The sequence below is a fragment of the Asterias rubens genome, chromosome 11, assembly GCF_902459465.1.
Source record: "Asterias rubens chromosome 11, eAstRub1.3, whole genome shotgun sequence".
Classification (NCBI taxonomy): Eukaryota; Metazoa; Echinodermata; class Asteroidea; order Forcipulatida; family Asteriidae; genus Asterias; species Asterias rubens.
In genome coordinates, this window is record NC_047072.1 from 1,127,546 (window position 1) to 1,149,389 (window position 21,844).

General features: G+C 37.5%; 1 protein-coding gene across 1 annotated transcript in view; it reads right to left on the reverse strand.

Annotated features, from left to right (window-relative positions):
* The window catches only part of LOC117296767 (probable C-mannosyltransferase DPY19L3), a 39,535-nt gene extending 19,531 nt beyond the window's left edge, over nucleotides 1–20,004 (reverse strand). The window contains exons 1-4 of the mRNA XM_033779812.1: nucleotides 19,440–20,004; nucleotides 8,395–8,485; nucleotides 2,224–2,348; nucleotides 951–1,096 (exon numbers count right to left, since the gene is read on the reverse strand). Coding sequence (XP_033635703.1) covers nucleotides 951–1,096; nucleotides 2,224–2,348; nucleotides 8,395–8,485; nucleotides 19,440–19,748 — 671 coding nt within the window. The 5' untranslated portion in view covers nucleotides 19,749–20,004. The remainder of the gene's footprint in view (nucleotides 1–950; nucleotides 1,097–2,223; nucleotides 2,349–8,394; nucleotides 8,486–19,439) is intronic.
* Nucleotides 20,005–21,844: the final 1,840 nt, after the last annotated feature.

Below are 21,844 nucleotides of genomic sequence, written 5' to 3' on the forward strand. Positions count from 1 at the left end.
AAGTATATTACTACTGGTGTTCTCTTACCCAGGGATATGATAGGCAACAAAAATAATAAATGTGCGCAAAGCGAGAGCGAAGCCTGAAAGCTTGCTAGAGTGAAAGCTTCAAAGGGCGAAGCCTGCTTATGTAGGTACATACATTTATCTTTAATATTGAAAGGCCTTCCCTGCAATATTGGGTGTTCCATATGGTTTTATCTTCATATTCTCATGAATTTGATCTTAGTTCTAAAATTACTAATTTAAAAAAAAATAACATTTTGTTCAGGTGATTTTTTGTAATAGATAGAATATTCATTTTGGTTTTTACTCATAATATACACCGATGTGTGTTAGCACTGTAAACTCAGTACTTTCCTGAGCTCTGCGAAAAAAAAACCACAAAAAACACAGGCATATGACTCTGGTGAGATTCGAACCCACGACCTTTGCAATTCTACGACCTTTGCAACCCACGACCTTTGCAACCAACTAGACTACCAAGATTGCCTGGTAGCTAGAGGCAGTTCGAAGCGTATGTTTTAGCAGCAGGTACTGCAAACGATTGAAAAGATGTTAATTTTGCATCGTGGATAAGGAATATTCATTTTGGTTTTCACCATTATTTTTGTGTACTACCGACGTGAATGTTTAAATTATTATTTTTTTGATTTTTTGGGTTGAACAAAGAATTGACTAGAGTGGGATTCGAACCAATGACCTCTGGATTAACAGGCCGGCGCTCTACCAACTGAGCTATCTAGCCCTATATTGGCAGTGTCCATATTTTGTCAATATCCTTGTTCGGGGCTGCCAGTCAGAAGCCATACAACCGTTAACTGCCGTGTAGCCAGGGATCACACCCAAATTACGATACAACCTGGGAAGCGGCAGTTGATTGAGGGGGTGGGGGTTTGAAAAACAAACGGGTTTCCTGTTAAAAACAGAGAAATCACATCCCTGCTTACCGATTGAGGATATAAAATGCCGAGGCTAGGACCCCAGCTAGCCATGATCCACTGAGCAGCCAGGCAGTGCAGTAGAGAGAGATGAGGTACAGGCCGTGAAGGTTGAACACAGTGTTGACATAAAAGAAGATGGGTGCTTGAACATTCTAAAAGAAGGGGGATAATAAAGAAAAGTCTTAAAGACAGTGGACACTATTGGTAATTGTTAAAGAACAGTCTTCTCAAATGGTGTATCTCAACATATGCATAAAATAACAAACCTGTGAAAATTTGAGCTTGATTGGTCGTCAGAGTTGCGATATGACTATGAAAGAAAAAAACACCCTTGTCACACGAAGTTGTGTGCTTTCAAATGCTTGATTTCGGGACCTCAAATTCTAAGCTTGATGTCTCTAAATCAAATTCGTGGAAAATTACTTCTTCCTCGAAAACTATGTCACTTCAGAGGGAGCTTTTCTCACAATGTTTTATACCATCAACCTCTCCCCATTACTCGTTACCAAGTGAGGTTTTACGCTAATAATTATTTTGAGTAATTACCAATAATGTCCACTGCCTTTAAAGGCACTGGACACTTAGTAATTACTCAAAATAATTATTAGCATAAAACCTTACTTGGTAACAAAAGGAGTCTTCAGAAATCAAAATCAATGTATGTTTTTCACCTGGACAATCTTAATTACCAATGTTGTGCACACCTCTTAACAAATTGCTGCTTAGAAAAAAATAAGCAGGAAACCAGTTGCACAGTACACAAGACATGGTTGGCTGGTAACCTATTTTTGCTTAGCATGACTTTTCTGTGCTAAGCATGTTTGCGCTAACAAGTTTAATAAACTCAGCAGCAAGGGACACTTACTTGTTCGTGAGGTGATGAAAGAAGAAAGGTTTCTTTTACCCAGTTCAACTTTTCAGGAATGTTCATTTAAATGGCAATTCAATATAAGTGCTAGCTGGTCCACAAAGAAAAACAACTTCAAGAATAGTAATTTTTTTTTATTATAGCTTTTTTTACACCTGAAAGTTGTCTCCAAGGGTTTCAACATTTTTACCCTGGTCACTTGGCCTTATCATTCCTTGAAAGTGGTTGTCTGGTGCTAGCATGTTCATGTAGAAATGATACAAGAAAGTTTTCTACAGAGATTCTAGCTTGTTCACAAAGAAATGGCCGATCAAACCATTAACCTTGTGCTTGTAGCTAATCAAAAAAGAATTACAGGAAATAATTTACTCGGATTCATAGCCAATTTCAAGACAAAATTACAATTTTTACCTGAACGAGAGACAAAGCTTTGTAGACGATGCTGAGGATGACTTCTTGGTAAATGTTAAATCGTTCAAGCGTGTTAATTGTCCTCCAATTTTCAGTGTCATTGTCGTGCGTCAATGCGTACAAACCTACAATCAAAGAAAATAAGATAGAAGTAGTACAAATATTAGGTATCATTTTACACAATTTCAACGTTACACAATTTTCCCCATCACCATTAAAAACACACACAATATCTATTGGGCCGGGTCCATTGGCTATCACAAGACTTCTAGGCTTTCCAGGTTGCAATCGAGTTATCTGTGGATCACCAGGGCTCAATTTTATAAAGCTGTTTAGCAAATGTAAACTTTATGGAATTTTGGCTGGTAACCAGTTCCTGCTAAGCAAGATTTGGCTTTCCAGGGGTGGATTTCACAAAAAGTTAGGACTAGTCTTATCTCGAGTTAGGACCAGTTAATCGTCTTACTTAGCTGAATGTTTATAAATAAATGATTATCAATGGAATTGGAAATGACTTTCGGTCCAAGGTTTTTACAGAGTGTTTTGGGTCAGAATTCAAGAAATCGTGGAAGTATCTTATAAAATGTGACAAAAGCCGCAGACCACCTACTTTGTAAATTAAGGCTCGTGAATAAGAAATGCTAATTTGTTCATATCTGCTTTCAAGCAAAACATTTCTGGAAAAAATTGTTGGGGTTGTTTTCTTTCGCATGACATGTAACCAAGTGAGTATTTATGCTAAAAATTGATTTGAGTAAATTACTAATTAGTGTCCACCGCCTTTAAAGGCAGTAGACACTATTGGTAATTACTCAAAGCAATGGAGGCGAGCAAAACATTGTGAGAAATGGCACCCACTGAAGTGTAAGGTAGGTTTTGAGATATAAGTAATTTTCCACGAATTTGATTTCAAGACCTCAAAGTTAGATTTTGAGGTACCAAAATCAAGCATCTGAAAGCACACAACTTCTGGTGACAAGTGTTTTTTCTTCCATTATTATCTCGCAACTTTGACGACCAATTGAGTTCAAGCTTCACTGGTTTATTATTTTATGCATATGTTGAGATACACCAAGAGAGAAGATTGGTCTTTGACAATTACCAAAAGTTTCCAGTGTCTTTAATGAAAGCAATTGACAAAGCCATTGTTGAGGTCTTGTTCAAGTGTTTCCATGCCATAACATTTTGTAAATTGTCCAATGCCTCTGGTGCATTGGACAATTTACAAAATAAAAAAGGCCCATGTAACACGACGCAATCAACAGGCAACCAGTTCAAGGCAATCTCCATGAAGAAAATGCATTAACATCTGAAATCTCACAGATTTTTCTCGGGGTTGGTCACAAATTGTTTGAATAATTATGCTACCAAAGTGATTTTGTAGCAAGCACTGCAGTTGATTGCCTCTAAGTCGCCTGTAAAAAATTCCTCAAGTGACAGAGGTCCTCACCTAGTAAGCTTTCTGTACAGGGTCATGAAGTTTTGGAGAAATTACCAAAGGTACAGTATACCCTCCCTTTAAACAAGTTCATTGTGTCTTGAAATGGCCAACACTAGACCAGGCCTGGGGTTTTTCTCCTCCCGATTATAGATCTTGCATTATCAGCCAGAAATACACTCTGACAAATAAACTTAGGAATGAGTAAGTTTCAACTTCCTGCACCAAGGTAAACAAAAAAATGAGAATGAGAAAAAAAGCTGAATAGGAATTATAGATTTGGCATTATGTAGGTGAATGTTATCAGCTAGAAATACACAATGACAAATCAAATTAGGAATGAGTCAGTTTCAACTTCTGGCACCAAGATGTTATATAAAAATAAAGAAAATGAAGGGAAAAAAAGCTGAAAAGAGATGTAATTGCATTATTTGTCACTGCCAAAATTTGAATCAGAGAGGGTCACTCTTTCTTTCTTGACGGGTTAAGCTTCTGGGGGTTCGAAATGTCGTTCAGGGGTAGACAAGGATCATTGAACCATTATGTGTCTGGCGAATATAATTTAGAGGGCGGGGGTGGTGGGTACAATTTCACTGCCCCTGGTAGGGGGATTGATGTACAGGGATTTACATGGTTTTAAGTTCATTGTGGGGCTTCATGCTGGATTTTTATTATGCTGTAGTTTCGTTACTTTTCTTTTCTTAAGCTTCTGGGCAATTCCAAGCAAACAGGGACATAGCCCCACAAAATCAAATTCACCCCTGAACTTCCTTTTTATTTTTAAGTTATTGCTATCGAATGTAAGGACCAGGAAAATAACTTTTTTAGTCAGATAGTTATGTTTTTCTATGAAATATGTCACGTTTCTTCCTTGTTTCTTCCTTGTTTGGCTTAAAAAATAACATATTTTTGTGCACTTTTTTCATTTGTTTGCATTTTTCCCATAAAAAAGCAGTTTTACAAAATGTTCATGAAATTTAGTAGTTTGACCTTAAACCTTTAAACAAATCAAAACAAAATTTGCCCATGACTTTTCTTTAAGATTTGTAGGTGCACAGTTGTTGGATGCAGAGAGGTATGAAATGCGAGTGACGGAAAGCTCCCTTTTTTATTTATTTTTTCACAACTGGTTGTGATTGTATTGTTGGCAATTGAAAATTTGCTTCTCCCACCAATACCAAGTATAAAAGCACCAAGTATTAAAACAAAATACCAACCACATTATAATAGGAGGCCCTTGAAACTTGAAAGGTGAGTGGCGAGAAATGCGTGCGACGACATGCAATGCGACTGACGGTACCATTTTCCATTATAAGAATGTGTTCAAAGATAGATTTGAGGGAAGTAATGTGTAAAAAAGTATACTGCATGTACTAGCATTACTTCAGCCTATTGTTTTAGGCCTATAGAGGGCAGGCATAATTTGTGGTACCCAGGATGCATTGCATCTCAACAGGAACGTCATCGCAAAGCCGCATGTAGCACTAACTAGGACATGCGCTTCTGCAGTTTACTGATCCTTACGCTTTCTACAATTCTCTGCTACCCAGTCTGGTTGTATTGAAACAAAAGGTAATTTAATTTGATCATTAATATGTGTAGTACGTTGTATGTAGAAGCTTACTACCAAAGTAAATAAATATATATTATTTGTTGTAATTACAAGATAATATTTGTGGTATTGATGGTTGTAAAAATTAAAAACGGTAGCCCTTTGAAAATGGATAATGCAAATATTCTCATTGTTCAGATCGCCCTCACATATTATTTTAGGTGTTAAAAACTATAGTAAGTAAAACAGTTGCTCTGATTTAATACAAATATAATTTGATAATTTGGTATTTATGGGATGACTTACACGATTTAATTTCTTTCTGCATTTATTGTATTAGGCCTATATAAATTCTTGTATTTAATATAATCTTATTACATTTATCCCATGTAATTTCAGAAATGGCGTTGACTGGCAAAATGAGGCAGAAGCGTTACATTGAAAAAAAGAAATCAGCAGGAAAGTATGATGATCACAAGAACACAGGGAAACACAGTAAAGGCAAACAAAAAATAAAAGCTTCCTTTCGATGCATGGGCAGATACACGAGAGGAGTTCGCATGATTCTGGGAGATTCCTAGGTCGGAAGCACCATTTTTCCAAAGTCATCCTGGCTAAATTTTCCTTGGTCGATTGTGAACCAAAAATGTGAATGTGTGACCTTTGTCTTGCTGATGAATATTTAGTGTTGTTTAATTTTTCTAATACCATTGTGTTAGTGCCTTATATTGAGTAATGCCAAACCATTTGCTCGGATAATTTAATTACAGTTCATTGTTTTGTAAATATTTAAGTAAATACATTTTGCTTATTGTAATTAGTATTTTGAGCACTCAGCTCCCTTAAAATGTTTAGAAAGGTTGTTTTAAAAAGACTTGGCCAAGACTTGATCAGAATTGTGGAGGCAAAGCAACTCAATGAGCGGACAAAGTGAAATGCGAGTGACGGCCCTTTTCCCCTCTAACTTAAATACAGTTTATTGTTTTAGATTCGTGTTACCCTCATTTATACTTCAGTAGGGTAGGTATTTAGTAGATATAACAATTTGGTTGTAGTACATCTCGTCTGAGGAAACTTTTCAAATAAAACAGAGACATATTTTGGCATGTCCTTTTCATGAAATGCGAGTGACGATTTTGTCCAACAGTGTCCTGCTCAAATTTAGTATCGGGTTATTTTTTTGATACCATTAGGTTGATGCCTTAGATACTGAGTACATGTATATCCATACCAAAAATGAAAGAGTAATTCCCAGTATTTAAAAAGATACATCACTATGCTAAAAAGTGAAATGCACGTGACGCTGGAATGGCCTATCTGCATAAATATAATATAGGGGATTTGATTTAATAACAGCTTACTATATCAGCTTACATTGTACTGACAGCTTACAGCATTAAAGAGAGAGTCATAGATAGATTGGTCTTAGTCAACGTAATCCTGATTTAAAGGCATACTTATACAGAAAAATACATTCATAAATACCTCAGACAGTTTCGCTATTCCTATTGGTGGAGAGCGCGTCACGTGGGTGTGTATAAAACTTTGTTTATGACTGGTAAAAAGTGTTAATTCATGGGCGTGACACGCGACCTTGCACCTGTTCTTATAAGACAGTTTCTTCATTCCTATTGGTCGAGAGCAACGGCTGAAACAGTTGTGCCGCATCACGCGATACGTGGGACGCGCACAGCATTCCCTTATAAGGAGTTGTTTACCCGAGGGCGGCGGAGGGCTTTACCATTTCATAGCTGGAGGGGTGTTATGTTGAAAGAAATCATTGAACAATTACAATTTTTGCATTTATTTTACTTTTTGACCAAAAAGTGAAGATGTTTTTGACCGAAAAGGTATTTATGAATGGGAATCAAAGTGTGTTGATTCGGTTTTCAAGTAGTGGTTTAAATCCACCGAGGCCTGGTTCTTGATAATTTACCTCGACTTCGTCTCGGTAAAATTATCAAGCAACAGGCCTCTAGGGTTTAAACCACTAGTTGAAAACCTCTTCACCACACATTGATTCCCTTATTAAAAGTCACATGTGAACGTTTCAGCTGAATGTACAACAAAATATTAAATTTTGTAGGACAAAAATGTCCTTAGAAAATTCGGCGGACTCATCTGATGTACTAACTTGACCTTTCCTGAAAAGGGTTTTCAACAAAAATATACAGCAATTTACAGGCACTGTACACGCTTGGTATTTGTCAAAGACCCGTGTTCTCACTTGGTGTATCCCATCTTAATGCATAAAATAACAAGCCTGTGAAAATTTGGGCTCAATCAGTCATCGAAGTTGCTAGAAAATGATGAAAGAAATAACACCCTTGTTCGACGAATTTGTGTGCTTTTAGATAGGAATAAAAGACTTCTAGCTAGAAGTCTTTTATTATTTTAGTGAGAAATTACCTCTTACTCAAAAACTACGTTACTTCAGAGGGAGTCATTTGCCAAAATGTTTAATACTATCAACAGCTCTCCAATGCTCGTTTCCAAGTCAGTTTTTTAGTTAATATTTGTTTTGAGTAATTACCAAACGTGTACCTTCCATTGAAAGCCAGTAGACACTATTGGTAATTGTCAAAGACCAGTCTTCTCACTTGCTGTATCACAACATTATATGCATAAAATAACAAAGCTGTGAAAATTTGAGCTCGATTGGTCGCCGGAGTTGCGAGATAACTATGACGTAAAAAACACCCTTGTCACACGAAGTTGTGTGCTTTCAGATGCTTGATTTCCGGACCTCAAATTCTAAACTTGAGGTCTCGAAATCAAATTCGTGGAAAATTACTTCTTTCTCGAAAACTACTCCACTTCAGAGGGAACCGTTTCTCACAATGTTTTATACTACCAACCTCTCCCCATTACTCGTCACCAAGTAACATTTTATGCTAATAATTATTTTGAGTATTTACGAATAGTGTCCACTGCCTTTAACCACCCTTAAACGCAATATTATATGTCCATTATTATGTGGAAGTAAGGGTTCCGCAAAAATTGAGGTACCACAACACCCAGAGCATGCATCCACCTCCCCATTGAGAAGTGCCCGCAACCACGTTCGAGGCTCAGTAAGCAATCTGTACCCCTATACTTTTAGCCTTTTAAAACTATAAACACAAAATATGGTGAAGCCACGAAAATCACCAATTTCCCCCCCCCCCCCTTGGTGATTTACCTTCCGAGATAGACGGGGCGAACACCATCTGTTTGAAGTACGAGTAGTAGAAACCGGCCTCTGTCCGGAAGGAAATCTCTCGCTCAACCTCCTGAGCAAGAAAAGCAAAGGGGAAAAAAATATAAAAAATTTTTGTTTCAACATTCAATTACTAAATTAGGGCAGGTAGCAACAATCAAGAAGTTACGTTGGAAAAGGTCATTATGGCTTCGCTACTGAATGTAGTCTCCAGTCCCAGTCTCTTAGTGGTTAAACAGCTGTCTAAGCTCTCTCGAAGGCCTGGAGAAAAGGCTATAGGCCTATATCTCTCTGGATTTTGGGAAAGCTTCAGACTAAACTTTGCAATAGACCTTATGCACATGACGTCATTTCAGTAGGGCGCCCTCACCTAGAGGTCAAAAGGAGGTTGTTCATCCAATTAAAAGTGGTCTATCGCGATACATCATGTTGTGGAAACACAAACAGCAAATCTGGTGATTCAATACTGCTAATTTTTGTCATTCAGAAACTATTAATTACAGTACAGAAACTTGCCAAAATGTGTCTGGCATGTTCATGGCCGAGCGGTTAAGAGCACCGGATTCAAGCTGTGGTGTTTGATCAGCAGAGTGTGGGTTCGAAAGCCGGTCGTGACACTTGCTACGTAAAATTGGGGAGGTAGAGCTTTCTGCTCTCCCGGCCAGGCTTTGGACTGATGATAGTAGATACCCAAGCCTATATCCGTATGGACTGTATAAGGGGTAACCCTGTTTCAGCCCTAGGAGTAGGTGGCAATGGCCTCTGGAAAATAATAATTGTAGCCCACACCTTGAAGTGGCCTTCAGGCTTTGTGAGTCTGGCGACTTGCATTTAAAAAAAAATATATATAAAAAAAAATAATAATAACAAAACAGTAATGGTTGACATATAAGTTAATTCGTAGGACCAGCAATGGTTTATTGACATACATGTATGTACATGTACACTGGACTTGTGTGTGCAGAAGAATAAAACTTATACTCAATGTTTTGATTCTTCTTAGCAAGACAAACATTGTCTTATGCTAAACAAGCTAAAGTTTGCTCTTATTTTGCGCCCTAAGAATAGTTGGCTTCAAAGAAAGAAAGAAAAAGCATCCGAGATGGACCTTCTGAAGTGTGGACACTTCCGCGCCATGGGAAGGAATTCCTTCCTAATCCCATTCACTTTACTCCCAGCTGGATAAAACCTCTGTCCATATTAAAGGGATTGCCCATCCAATGTGTACATCCACTGGTTTCAGCATGAGAATATATTTCAGCTGTCTAGTTTTTAGGCACTGAGCACTATTGGTAATTACTCAAAATAATTATTAGCATAAAACTTTAATTGGTAATGACGAGTAATGGGGAGAGGTTGACAGTATAAAACACTTTGAGAAACGGCTCCCTCTGAAGTGATGTTGTTTTCGAGAAAGAAGTAATTTTCCACAAATTTGATTTTGAGACCTAAGAATTAGATTTTGAGATCTCGCATCTGAAAGTACACAACTTCGTGTGACAAGGGTGTTTTTACTTTCATAGTTATGTCGCAACTTCGACGACCAATTGAGTTCAAATTTTCACAGGTTTGTTATTTTACGCATATTTTGAGATACACCGAATGAGAAGACTGGTCTTTGACAATTACCATTAGTAATAATAATAATAATAATAACCCATTTTTATATAGCGCTTTTCACACCCGGAGAGTGCCCAAAGCGCTTCACATTATTACCCCTGGTCACTGGGCCTTAATTCACTCCTTAAACCATCTCAGCTCCCCGGTGCGGAGTATGCAGCCTGTGCAACATTAATATGCGCTACTCGGCTAAATCAATCACAAGAACCATCTCTGCCCTCACATGTACCCATTTACCCCTGGGTGGAGAGAAGCAATTATAGTTAAGTGTCTTGCTCAGGGACACAAGTGTCACGACCGGGATTCGAACCCACACTCTGCTGAACAGAAGCATCAGAGCTTGAGTTCGGTGCTCTTATCCGCTCGGCCACGACACTCTTAGTGTCCAGTGTCTTTAAAGGAGTTGTACATCCAAAGATTTCAGCATGAGAGTATACTTCTCCTGACGATGACTAGAGCAAGCTAGTCGAAACATTGAGACCAAATAAGAACTCACTCCGTGGTAGTGAAGTTAATAACGGTCCTCAATAAGCTAAAGTAGTAGTCCCAGCCGATTTTCTATCTTTCGCCCAAGTAGAAGTTAAAAAGCAGCACAGTTCTTTTCAGAAAAAAAGTCTCAGAATATCGAATATCTACTCCGCACAGTAGATATATCAAGACAGTTCTCTAAAGAAGAACATTTATTTGCCAAGTAGACACACACATGGTGTTACCACAAACCAATCATTATATAATATTCATAAATACCCCAGACAGTTTCTCTACTCCTATTGGTGGAGAGCGCGTCACGTAGGTGTGCACAAACCTTTTGTTAATGACCGGTAAAAAGTGTTAATTCATAAGCGTGACACGCGACCTTGCACCTGTTCTTATCAGACAGTTTCTTCATTCCTATTGGTCGAGAGCAACGGCTGAAACAGTTGTGCAACATCACGCGATACGCGCGACGCGCACAGCATTCCCTTACAAGGAGTTGTTTACGCGAGGGCAGCGGAGGGCTCTAACATTTCATAGCTGGAGGGGTGTGTTTTTGCATTTATTTTACTTTGTCTCGGTAAATTATCAAGAACCAGGCCTCGTTTGGATTAAACCACTAGTTGAAAACCTCTTCACCACACATTGATTCCCTTATTTCAGTTGTCTAGTATTGGGGAAGCTTATCATAACAGGACGCTGAATAATTAGTTTTCAGAAGAGTACATTATTCATTTCAATCTTCTAGTTTTACAAAAAAACATATTTTATGACCAGTACATGTATAAAATCACACATGTACGTATAAATACCAACCATCCGTCATTCACTTATCAATGGTTTATGCATTCGATTCATTTCTCTATAGTTATCAAGAAACATATCAAAAAGGGATGGTGGATCGTTAATTATGGAGGCGTACATTTATTTCAATCTTTTAGCTTGCAAGAACCCCATCATAAAGGGATGGTACATCATTGGCTATTGAAAGAGTACATTCATTCCAATCATCTAGTTTAAAGGGATGCTGTCACAGTGAATTAAAATAAAACAGTTAAGTTTGCTGTCATTTATTTCTGATATATGTATTGAACGTCAATAAAATGTGTTTTGTTTATTCCCGACATATCTGACTTGCGTAATGAGCGAATAAGTCATGCTCCCCCCCCCTTTTGTGGATTGTTACCGCCCCTACCATCGACGTCATGTCGGGATTCAAACATATCGTCGGCAAAAAGAGTCTGGTCCCTAACTACACGCGCGCCTAGGTACCAGGCCACACAGTGCACACGTCTCTATATGCACACAGCCAGGGGGCCCGACGGCTCAGGTTACCGACATGACGTCACGTTTAATCTCTTGAAAACCATTTTTAAAAGACTTGCGCATTTAATAACAAATAATAAAACATATTTCAGGTTTAAAAAGTAATGTTTAATCATTTAAATGAATAAAAAAAACACAGCAGTCACCCTTTAAGTACTATTCCAACAACCAATGACGTACCATCCCTTTATGTTTCTTGGTAGCTGATTGCAATAAATATACCAAGAAAGTACCATTTGTAATGTTTCCATTATTATAGCAATATTTCAAAGTGACAAAAATATTTGACGTGGGAGAACATTCCCATAGACATAAAAATTGTTGCTCGTTCCAGAAAAACTCAATGGATTCTAGCTTTCTTCTAGGATTGTGGATCTCCTCTAGGCTTGTGAAAATAAAGACATCCTGACTGAGCTTTATAGAAACTTACAAATCTGATTTAAAGTTTGACGTCAGTGCTGTGGCAATGTACGCAAGGGGACTATCAAAGGCACTGGACCAGCCTCGCTACCATGGGCAGCACGCCGTATCGATACCTCTCGTCACTAACCCCTGGGAGGGAGGTACATGTACTGAGAAACATTGCTGATTGGCTCATGAAATCTGATTTAACGTTTGACGTCAGTGCTGTGGCAATGTACGCAAGGGGACTACAAAAAGCACATGCCACCTTTGGTTAAATTGTCAAAGATAAGTATTCTCACTTGGTGTATATCCCAACATTACATGTATGCACAAAATAACAAATCTGTCAACATTTTAAACAACCGGTCAGTGAAGTTGCAAGAGAATAATGAAAGAAAAAACATCTTTATTGCACAAATTTGTGTACTTTCAGATGCCTAAAAGGCTTCAGGCTTAAAGACAAGTAACTTTGGGTTAGTGCCTTTAACGATTGACGTCAGTGCAGTTGCAATGTCTGCAGGAGGTCTATTAAGAAAGTAGTTGGATAAATGAAACCCGTATTTTGCCTGCCATATCATCACAATTTTGTATGAAGTGACAAATTAGTCCCGAAGCCAAGATATATTTGTGTTGTAGAAAATCATGTTTGAAGTTGAACTGTTTTTCCAAGGAAACTGCATACTATTTTCTTTTAAAGTTTACGATCATAATACACCTGAATTTTTAAGCCTTACAGGATTTTTAGAATTTGTTTGTTCTATACTGGTCACTTAAAAAAAAAAAAAAAAACCTGCCACTGCCTGTCAGCGGTTCAACAACATGACACTGCAGTACAGCGAGGTTTACAATACAACCTGGGAAGCAGCAGAAATGGGATCACCTTTAAAAAGGGATGCAACTTTTTCTTGATCAAGCACGTAATAAAAGAGGGACACGGAACACTTACATGTACTTGGTGAATATAAACAAAATAAAAAATGTACAAATGTACATGCTTATAAATGGTTTCATATTCAAAGAAAGTATAAAAAGGTAGATTCAAAGTATAAGTTTACACCCAGAATTGCAGACAAAATGAGAAATTAGCCAACTGCAAAGAAACAGATATATTTTGTTGATTAAAAACACGACTGAATGCATAGTTAGAGTACAATAAAGGAATCCAACTCAGTGGCAACAGAAGAATCTATTTTTAGAAAAATTTGTTTTTCGAGATAAGGTCATTATCAACAACTTATAAAAAGGAATCTCACTGCGACAAAATACAATGATACATTGTATGCTTGTTTTAAAGGCATTTCAATTTTGCTATTTATAGGTCTCTGAAATGTGTTTACTGCCAAAGTGTTTACTGGCGCATCAAATTCTTTTCTGAAAGAAGAAGAAAAATCATTAAAAATTGACAAAACTGAATGCCAAAAATAACAAAAACATGTGTGGGTTTAACATGGCTGCGAATCTAAATTAAACTGTTCAGATTCCAGAAATGTGTTTACATCAAATTCCGTTCTGAAAGAAGAAAACAAATCTAATTGAAAATGAACAATACTGGATGACCAAAAAAGGATGATACGCAAGGTTTGATAGCATTTGTATTTTTAGGATTTGGGTTTCAGAAGTTTTTTACTACTAATCAAATTCTGTTCTTAAAGAGAGAAAAAATAATTGAAAATAAACAATTCTGGACAACTAAAATACCAAAAAAACAAAAAAACAAAGATATGCATGATTTAATGGCATCTAAATTGACCTATTTAGATTTCAGAAATGTCTTTACTGGCGCATCAAATTCCGTTCTTAAAAAAAAACTAATTGAAAATGGACAAAACTGGATGAACAAAATAACAAGATATGCATGGTTTAATGGCATTTAAATTTTGCTATTTTGGTTTCAGAAATGTTGCTAGTTTGGTTTCAGAAATGTGTTTACTAATGCATCAAATTCTGTTCTATAAGAAAAAAAGATAATTGAAAATTGACAATACTGGATGGACAAATCAAATGCTCAATGAAGCATAGAGGCTGGGATAAATTCTGAATAAAAGTAAATTTCAAGAACAAAGAATCTGACAATGATATGCTTTTAGTCTACATGTACTTGATGAAATCCCGAAAGTGGTCGCGTTTAAGTATTTCGGACTTTGAAATTGCCGCCAATATTAGTTTAATAAAAAAGCTTTTAAAAATCACTGCTGAACCAAAACGTACTTGTAGAAATGTGTACTTGACAGTGCTATGTTTATGGCAGTAAGACAGACTTGATAAAATAATATGATACTAGTTTTGGTTTTTACCCATACACCGATGTGTGTTAGCACTGTATACTCGGTACTTTCCTGAGTCCTGTGAAAACAAATATCACTCGGGTGGGATGCATGTGATTTTTTTTTTCACAGGACTCGGGGGGGAAAGTACTGAGTGTATCAGTGCTACACACATCAGTGTATGGATAAAAAAATTAATTAGTATTCTTTATCCCCGATGCAATCTTAAAATAATTTTTTTGTTTTTTTTTACCCATACACTAATGTGTGTTAGCACTATATACTCGGTACTTTCCCGAGTCCTGTAAAAGAATATCACAGGGATACTCAGGTGGGACTCGAACCCACGACCCTTGCAATTCTAGAGCAGTGTTTTACCAACTAGACTACCGAGATTGCCCTGTAGCTAGAGGCAGCTTGAATCCTATGTTTTTGCGAAAATAATAATAAATTGAGAGCTTAATCATCCTTACTCGCACAGCTGATTTCAGAAATGCTGGGCTTCAATGCGTTTGAGCCATAAGCATGCAAAGGTGCCTTTGGCAGTCAGCTAAACTATCACCCAAATGTGAATACAGAGTTTAAAGGGAAGGTACACGCTTGGTAATTACTCAAAACAAATATAAACTTAAAAACTGACTTGGTAACGAGCAATGGAGAGCTGTTTATAGTATCAACCATTGTGGGAAACGACTCCCTCTGAAGTAATGCAGTTTTTGAGAAAGAGGTAATTTCTCACTAAAATAATAAAACAATTCTAGCTAGAAGTCTTTTATTCTTATCTGAAAGCACACAAATTCGTCCGACAAGGGTGTTTTTTCTTTCACATCATTTTCTCACAACTTCGATGACCAATTGAGCCCAAATTTTTACAGGCTTGTTATTTTATGGTTATGATGGGATACACCAAGCGAGAAGACTGGTCTTTGACAATTATCAAACGTGTACCTTCCCTTTAACAGCTAGATTTGGAAATTGTTTGATTTTTTTGGAGGGTAGAAAACTGAAGAACCTAAACTGAAGAGCCTTTTTTTTTGGGGGGGGGTATTAGGGGACATTCTTAGAGGACAGCTTTGTAGAGGTGCTGGTCTACTGTTCCTCCTCGCCACTCACTGGCTTGGTATTTTTTAGCTATTTTGCTTCTTTGTTTCTTTATGTATCGATCTGTATATTTATATTTGTTATGCCAGTGTAAAGTCTAATAAAACTAAACTAAAACTAAAGAAAAAGCAATTTTGTTCAGCACTGTTTTTGACTGACGTTAATACTTGATATCTCTTGAACTCAAAGGACTGTATATAATGTAGTGTACAATTAAGAGTATTTTGTAATGTACATTTTTTTCTGTTTTTTTTCCTTTTTCAAGCTCCTTGGAATATGTATAACTGTAGTCATAAATATAGATTTTGGATACAAATCTGTGTTATTATTTTAATTTTTAATTTTTTATGTAAATATTGTTATTATTTAATAATGAATAGGGTACATGGCCTTAGCTTTCGATCCAAACCGGACCGTCTTTAGAGGCATAAAACAAGTACAAACAAACACATATCTATTAATAGAAAAAGAGAGGGGAAAAGGATTAAGGGAAGGATCCAGAAAGAAGCGGGAAAATAACAGCCAATCAAAGTTTCTATTTCAGAAACAATTGGTGGCTATGAACCAATAGGAGTAAAGTGGCGAGGACAAAGGATGTTTAGTATGAAAGGATGGATTACTGGACCATAAAAGTGGTTTGAACGCATTGAAGTTGCAAGAGAATAATATTATTAATTATTATTTGATATTTAATTTGGTTGGTAGGGAGTCTGCAAAATCAAAAAATGCCTATTTAGCTCCTAAATATTTGAACCCATCTCAACAAATATCAATCATTCTTATTTACTCTATATATAATAAACAAAGTTCAAGGCATTTGATGTTGTTTGACGTCTCTGTTTGTATCAACAGGAATTTAGAATGAAAACACCAAGGGCCTTTCGCCCTGTTGTCTTACATTCTTTATCAATCTTCATCAAAATCAATCTTTCCACAGTATACACACATCAACAAGTCCAAGGTTTCCTTCAGAGGTTTAATGGGTTTAAAGGCACTGGACACATATTGGTAATTGTCAAAGACCAGCCGTCGATTTCACAAAGAGTTAGGACTCGTCTTATCTCGAGTTAGGCAGGTTAGGACGCCTAACTTAGGATTAATCTTAAGGTCTGCATGCTACAGTCCAGGGTTGGGACTCGTCCAAAGTCCTAAGTTAGGAAGAGTTTTGAGAAATCAACGGCAGTCTTCTCACTTGGTGTATCTCAACATATGCATATAATAACAAACCTGTGAACATTTTGACTCAATTGGTCATTGAAGTTGCAAGAGAATAATAAAAAAGGAAAAAAGACCCACATTGCACAAATTTGTGTGCTTTCAGATGCCTAATAAAAGGCTTCAGGCCTGAAGTCTTTTATTTTTGGAGTGAGAAATAACTTCTTTCTCGAATGTTACTTCAGAGGAAGCCGTTCCTAACAATGTTTCATACTATCAACAGCTCCCCATTACTCGCTACCAAGTAAGTTTTTCTGCTAATAATGATTTGGACCAAGTATCAATCAAGCCTGTATGCTTTGTTTTGGAAAGGGCAAGGGCACCAAGGCATTTTCTCCTCGGTAAAGGGCACCATGAGGAAATTGTAAATCTTTACTGAAGCATTTCAAGGGCACCAAGGCAATGACCAGGGGGCATGGAGGCAATCGCCTTCGTTGCCTCCGTGCAGTATCAGGCCTGACCAACCAGTGCCTTTAAGATCAGCGTTGATGTACATAAATGTTGACTGGCTCACGTTCAGCTGCAAACCTCTCTGGGTCGGTTTTGATTTAATTTGATAAAAAAACATCCTCAATAAGGGAAGATATTATTGACGCCCTTGGGGCGAGACATACATGTAGGAGATTCGAAGGTTTTTACCATCTTTCATGAATTTTTTTTTTTTTTACATATGTTTGGTATGAGTTTACCCTTGGGGTAAGACCCAGGAGTAAGAGCGAGTTGTTTACACAGAGAGGGAGGAACATTCAGTAATTTAAAGGGTGCACAACATTTGTAACGCCCAGTATTTCTTAAGTGGTTTAAAAAAAAATTCCCCTGGAAACCATTGCGAGATGGATCATCAGTTACATACACATGGTAGATCTTATAAATAGACTCAAATCAAAGAAGTGCTCAAAATAATTAATGGCTTCAGAAACAATTTTGTTACTGGTAAATACACAATTTTACATTTTGTTGAACAGGAAATAGCAAGAGTAATTTAAACAATTTGAAACAGAGGAAGTTCTTCCAGTAGTGGTTGGAGAATCCTGAGTGTCGGGCAGGTTTTCCGGCATGGTGGAATAAGAAACCAGTAAAACAAATAGTTTTGAACTCGCTCGTCCAAAACCTGAAGTTTGCCCCGTCAAATAAAATTGTCCAGATTATACCTTGTTTATATGTTCTGCAATGTGTAATATGCATCCATCATTTGCACCTGCTTATTACTACCATTAGCACCCTCTGGAATATTTACAGACCAAGTTGTTAAATTTAATCTTCCCCTTTGACCATATCATAATTAATGAGGCAAAATAATCACCAAGCCTGGGCTGATGATCACCCACTCCATCTTTAATATTTCCAGACAAAACCATGTCAACTTAAAGGCAGTGAACACTATTGGTAATTACTCAAAATAATTGTTATTAGCATAAAAACTTACTTGGTAACGAGCAATGGAGAACTGTTGATAGTATAAAACATTGTTAGAAACGGCACCCTCTGAAGTAACATAGTTTTTGAGAAAGAATTTTTTCTCACTAAAATATTTGAATTGATTTTGATGAGGTCTTGAATTCAAGCATCTGAAAACGCACAACTTGTGCGACAAGGGTGTTTTTTCTTCCATTATTCTCTCGGACGGAACTTTGACGACCAGTTTTGTTCAAATTTTCACAGGTTTGTTAATTAATGCATACATGTTGAGGTACACCAAGTGAGAACACTGGTCTGTGACAATTGCCAAAGGTGTCGGGTGCCTTTAATGCTGAGGACTTGATGAACTAAATTATTTATAAAAAAAACATGTGGTGCTTTTAAACTTTGCGCATGAATGCTCAAGTTACTAAATTCCCCGAACTTAGAACTTCATCTTTGGGAGAACAAGGCCATTTTCATTGTGCAAAGGACACTTCCATTGTAAAATCTGAAAGTCTGTGTGGCAGTTTTCAAGAGCACCAAGGCCAAGACAGCGTGCAACAGAAGCCATTGGCCACTTCCTCCTGACTTCCGTTGGCAAAGGTTTTGAACAACGAATAGCATGAATGTATATTTGGTGTGCGGTAACACCATGTGTGTATCTACTTGCCAGGTAGAGTTGTTCTTAGGGAACTGTCTTGCTTTATTCTACTGCCGTGGAGTAGATAATCGGAGGTTCGGGAGACTTCTCAGTTCTAAAAAGAACTGTCCTGCTTTTTAACTATTACCCGGGCGGATGGTATAGAAATTAGACTGGACTACTACTTTAGCTTATAGGATCGTAATTAACTGTACTGCCGCGGAGTCAGTTCTGAAATTGGTCTCAACGTTTCGACTAGCTTGCTCTAGTCATCGTCAGGAGACTGAAGAGGTAAGAGAAGAGTGGGCTTATTTATAGGGGTTCAGTGGAATAGCATGAATTTGAAAAAAAGAAGTGAAGACAAAAAGTGGCAGATGGAGGAATGGATTTTAAACATGGTTGGTGCTACAATTTATTCCTCCATGGTGCTACAGAGAAAGCATGGTGGTGCACCAAGCTTTTTTTTTACATGTTGGAGAACACTGATAAAAAGTGATGTGTATTTTTTAACTCAAATAATTTTAATTGAGAAATAAAGTTTACAAGACAGAAAATAATTAAAACTTCTGAGAAATATTTACCTTAATGTTTGAGAACCACAGTCTGTTCTCGTGAAGAGTGTTGAAATACCAAGCGTTCATATATCCCAAATACACAGCCAGGGTCGCTCCAAACGCCCACGATGCATATTTCATCCATGCAAACGACTGCTGCGAGTTTTGCTTCGCACTCCGCGATTGAAAATGCGGTCGTCCATTCCTCGCGGGTTCAAATCCGTTTGACTTTCCGTTAAGGTGTGAGTTATGGTTGCTGTAGTTGTTGTTATTACACTGTTTCTGAAATCCGTTTGTGGAGTTAGCGTTGCGCTTCTTCCCAGTGCTTCGACCCATGGCGATAAATCTTTGAGTTTGCTGTTTCAAGAATAACTCAATCAATGATGACACACTATTATTGATCCACAAAACCTTGACAATTTGCGACGGAGCAAGTGTTGAAGATCTGAAGCGTAAACTCCCACATTTGAAATTGAAGTTGTTGTTTCAGCAAGTAGCTGTGTCTGACTTAGCGGTTTAAGGTTTGCGATAACACCATGTGAATATCTCTTTTGAGTAGTGTTGTTTCTGAAAAGAACCGGTGCTTAATGACTCAACGTTTCGATTAGTATCCTCTGATCGTCTTCAGGAGAACGCTGGACTCTGACCTACTTAGTGAAAACAAAACAAGTCCTGCAATCTAGGGACACAAACTGATTGTGAGTCCATGCTGTCAGTGTCAACCTCTCTCATCAAAAGACGTCACTAACTTTTTTCCACATGGATGGAGCCCTCAGTCCATGAATAAAAAACACGTTCAGCTCAGCCGAGTGCTTGTTCAACAAACACAACGTTGTTTTTATTCTTATTTTATCGCCGAGCAGTTTTAACACCAAGAGTTATCTTTTTCATGCCTCTCCGATTGGGTCGACGCTTGAGAAGTCAGCAGCGGCTTTTAATAAGATTTTGATGGAAAAGTGAAGCCGTGGTGAAATTGCTGGCATGTAGATGCTCTTTTCCTCACAGCGGGTGTAATCAAGAGCCTTTGTATCAAAGGGGAAGAGTAGAGAGGCAATACTATGACCGATGCAGTGTCAAGTCCACAAGCGTGCACGGCTCGCGACCAGATGTGCTCAGTATAATTCAAGTGCAACTACCTAATGTATTACCCCCTCTTCAGAATATTCAAACGACCGACTGAAACTATGAATTATTCAGACCAATCAGGAGACCCAGCAATCAATCACATATTGTTTCTAAAGTATCCCTATCAAGAGCCACAGGCATGTTAATATATATCCCCAGTCGGAAGTTCTGACAACACCTTAAATCAGCCTAACACACAGGGTTTCTTGACCCAGGAGAGAAAAAAAAAACAGCGTGTGTAATAAAGAGAACATGTGAATGACACTATAAACTTTAATCTAGACAGGTATGGCCTGCTTGGGTTCACACAGAGTGATAATCGGGTCCTGTTTAATGAAAAAAGTCCTGGCATATCTGGGATGCTAAAGTGGGTTGACTGAGTAACGCTGGTATTTATGCATATTGCTAAAAATGTTTGATAATCATTTTTGATCTGCGGAATCCTCTTTGGCTTGCCTAGCCTGGAACAGTGGGTGGTTAGAGAGATTTACAGGTATAAAGACCTACTCAACAACTCCCAAAGGCTGGAACTAATTTTCTTGCTTTTCTTTCACCGCCATACATCATATCAAAGAAATAGAGTAGCTGTAAACATGAAGTTGATTTCATCTCTGTATACCGCATAGAAACCATGGAATTTTTTCACCAACTTTTTTCTTTCTTTTTGCGGGAGGCACTAGACCATTTTGTTTTGTAACACAGGGTAGTTTTAAAACTTGAGCTAATTCCATCTCTGTATACATGGAAGCCATGGAATTTTTCCCGACAGTCAATTTTTTTTTTTTAACAAAAGCAATGGACCATTTTGTTTTGAAGTACCTTTTGATGGGTGTATGAATTGAATACCAGAATTATAGCTGTGTTGCCATGTGGAACTCTCATTATTTGATTAATTGTGCACGGTTCGAAAGGATAGAATCGGTGTATGGGTAAAAAAATAATTGTGTGCTTTCAGACGCCTGAGAAAGCTTCAAACCTGAAGTCTCTCTCAAATTCAAATAATTGTAGTGAGAAATTACCTCTTTCTCAAAAACTACGCTACTTCAGAGGGATCTGTTTCTCACAATGTTTTATACTATCAACAGCTCTCCATTGCTCGTTACCAAGTAAGTATTTATGCTAACAATTATTTTGAGTGAGTAACCGTAAAACAGTTTTAATCCTTGTGCCTTTACAAACGGGCAAACTGAAACAAAAAATCACCCGAGGCTAAAGGGCGCCTAGAGGTGAAGGCTACAAAATTAGAGACAAGTTACAGAGAAACATGATATCTGTGGACATTTGTCTTCAACTGGAGTAGATTACAA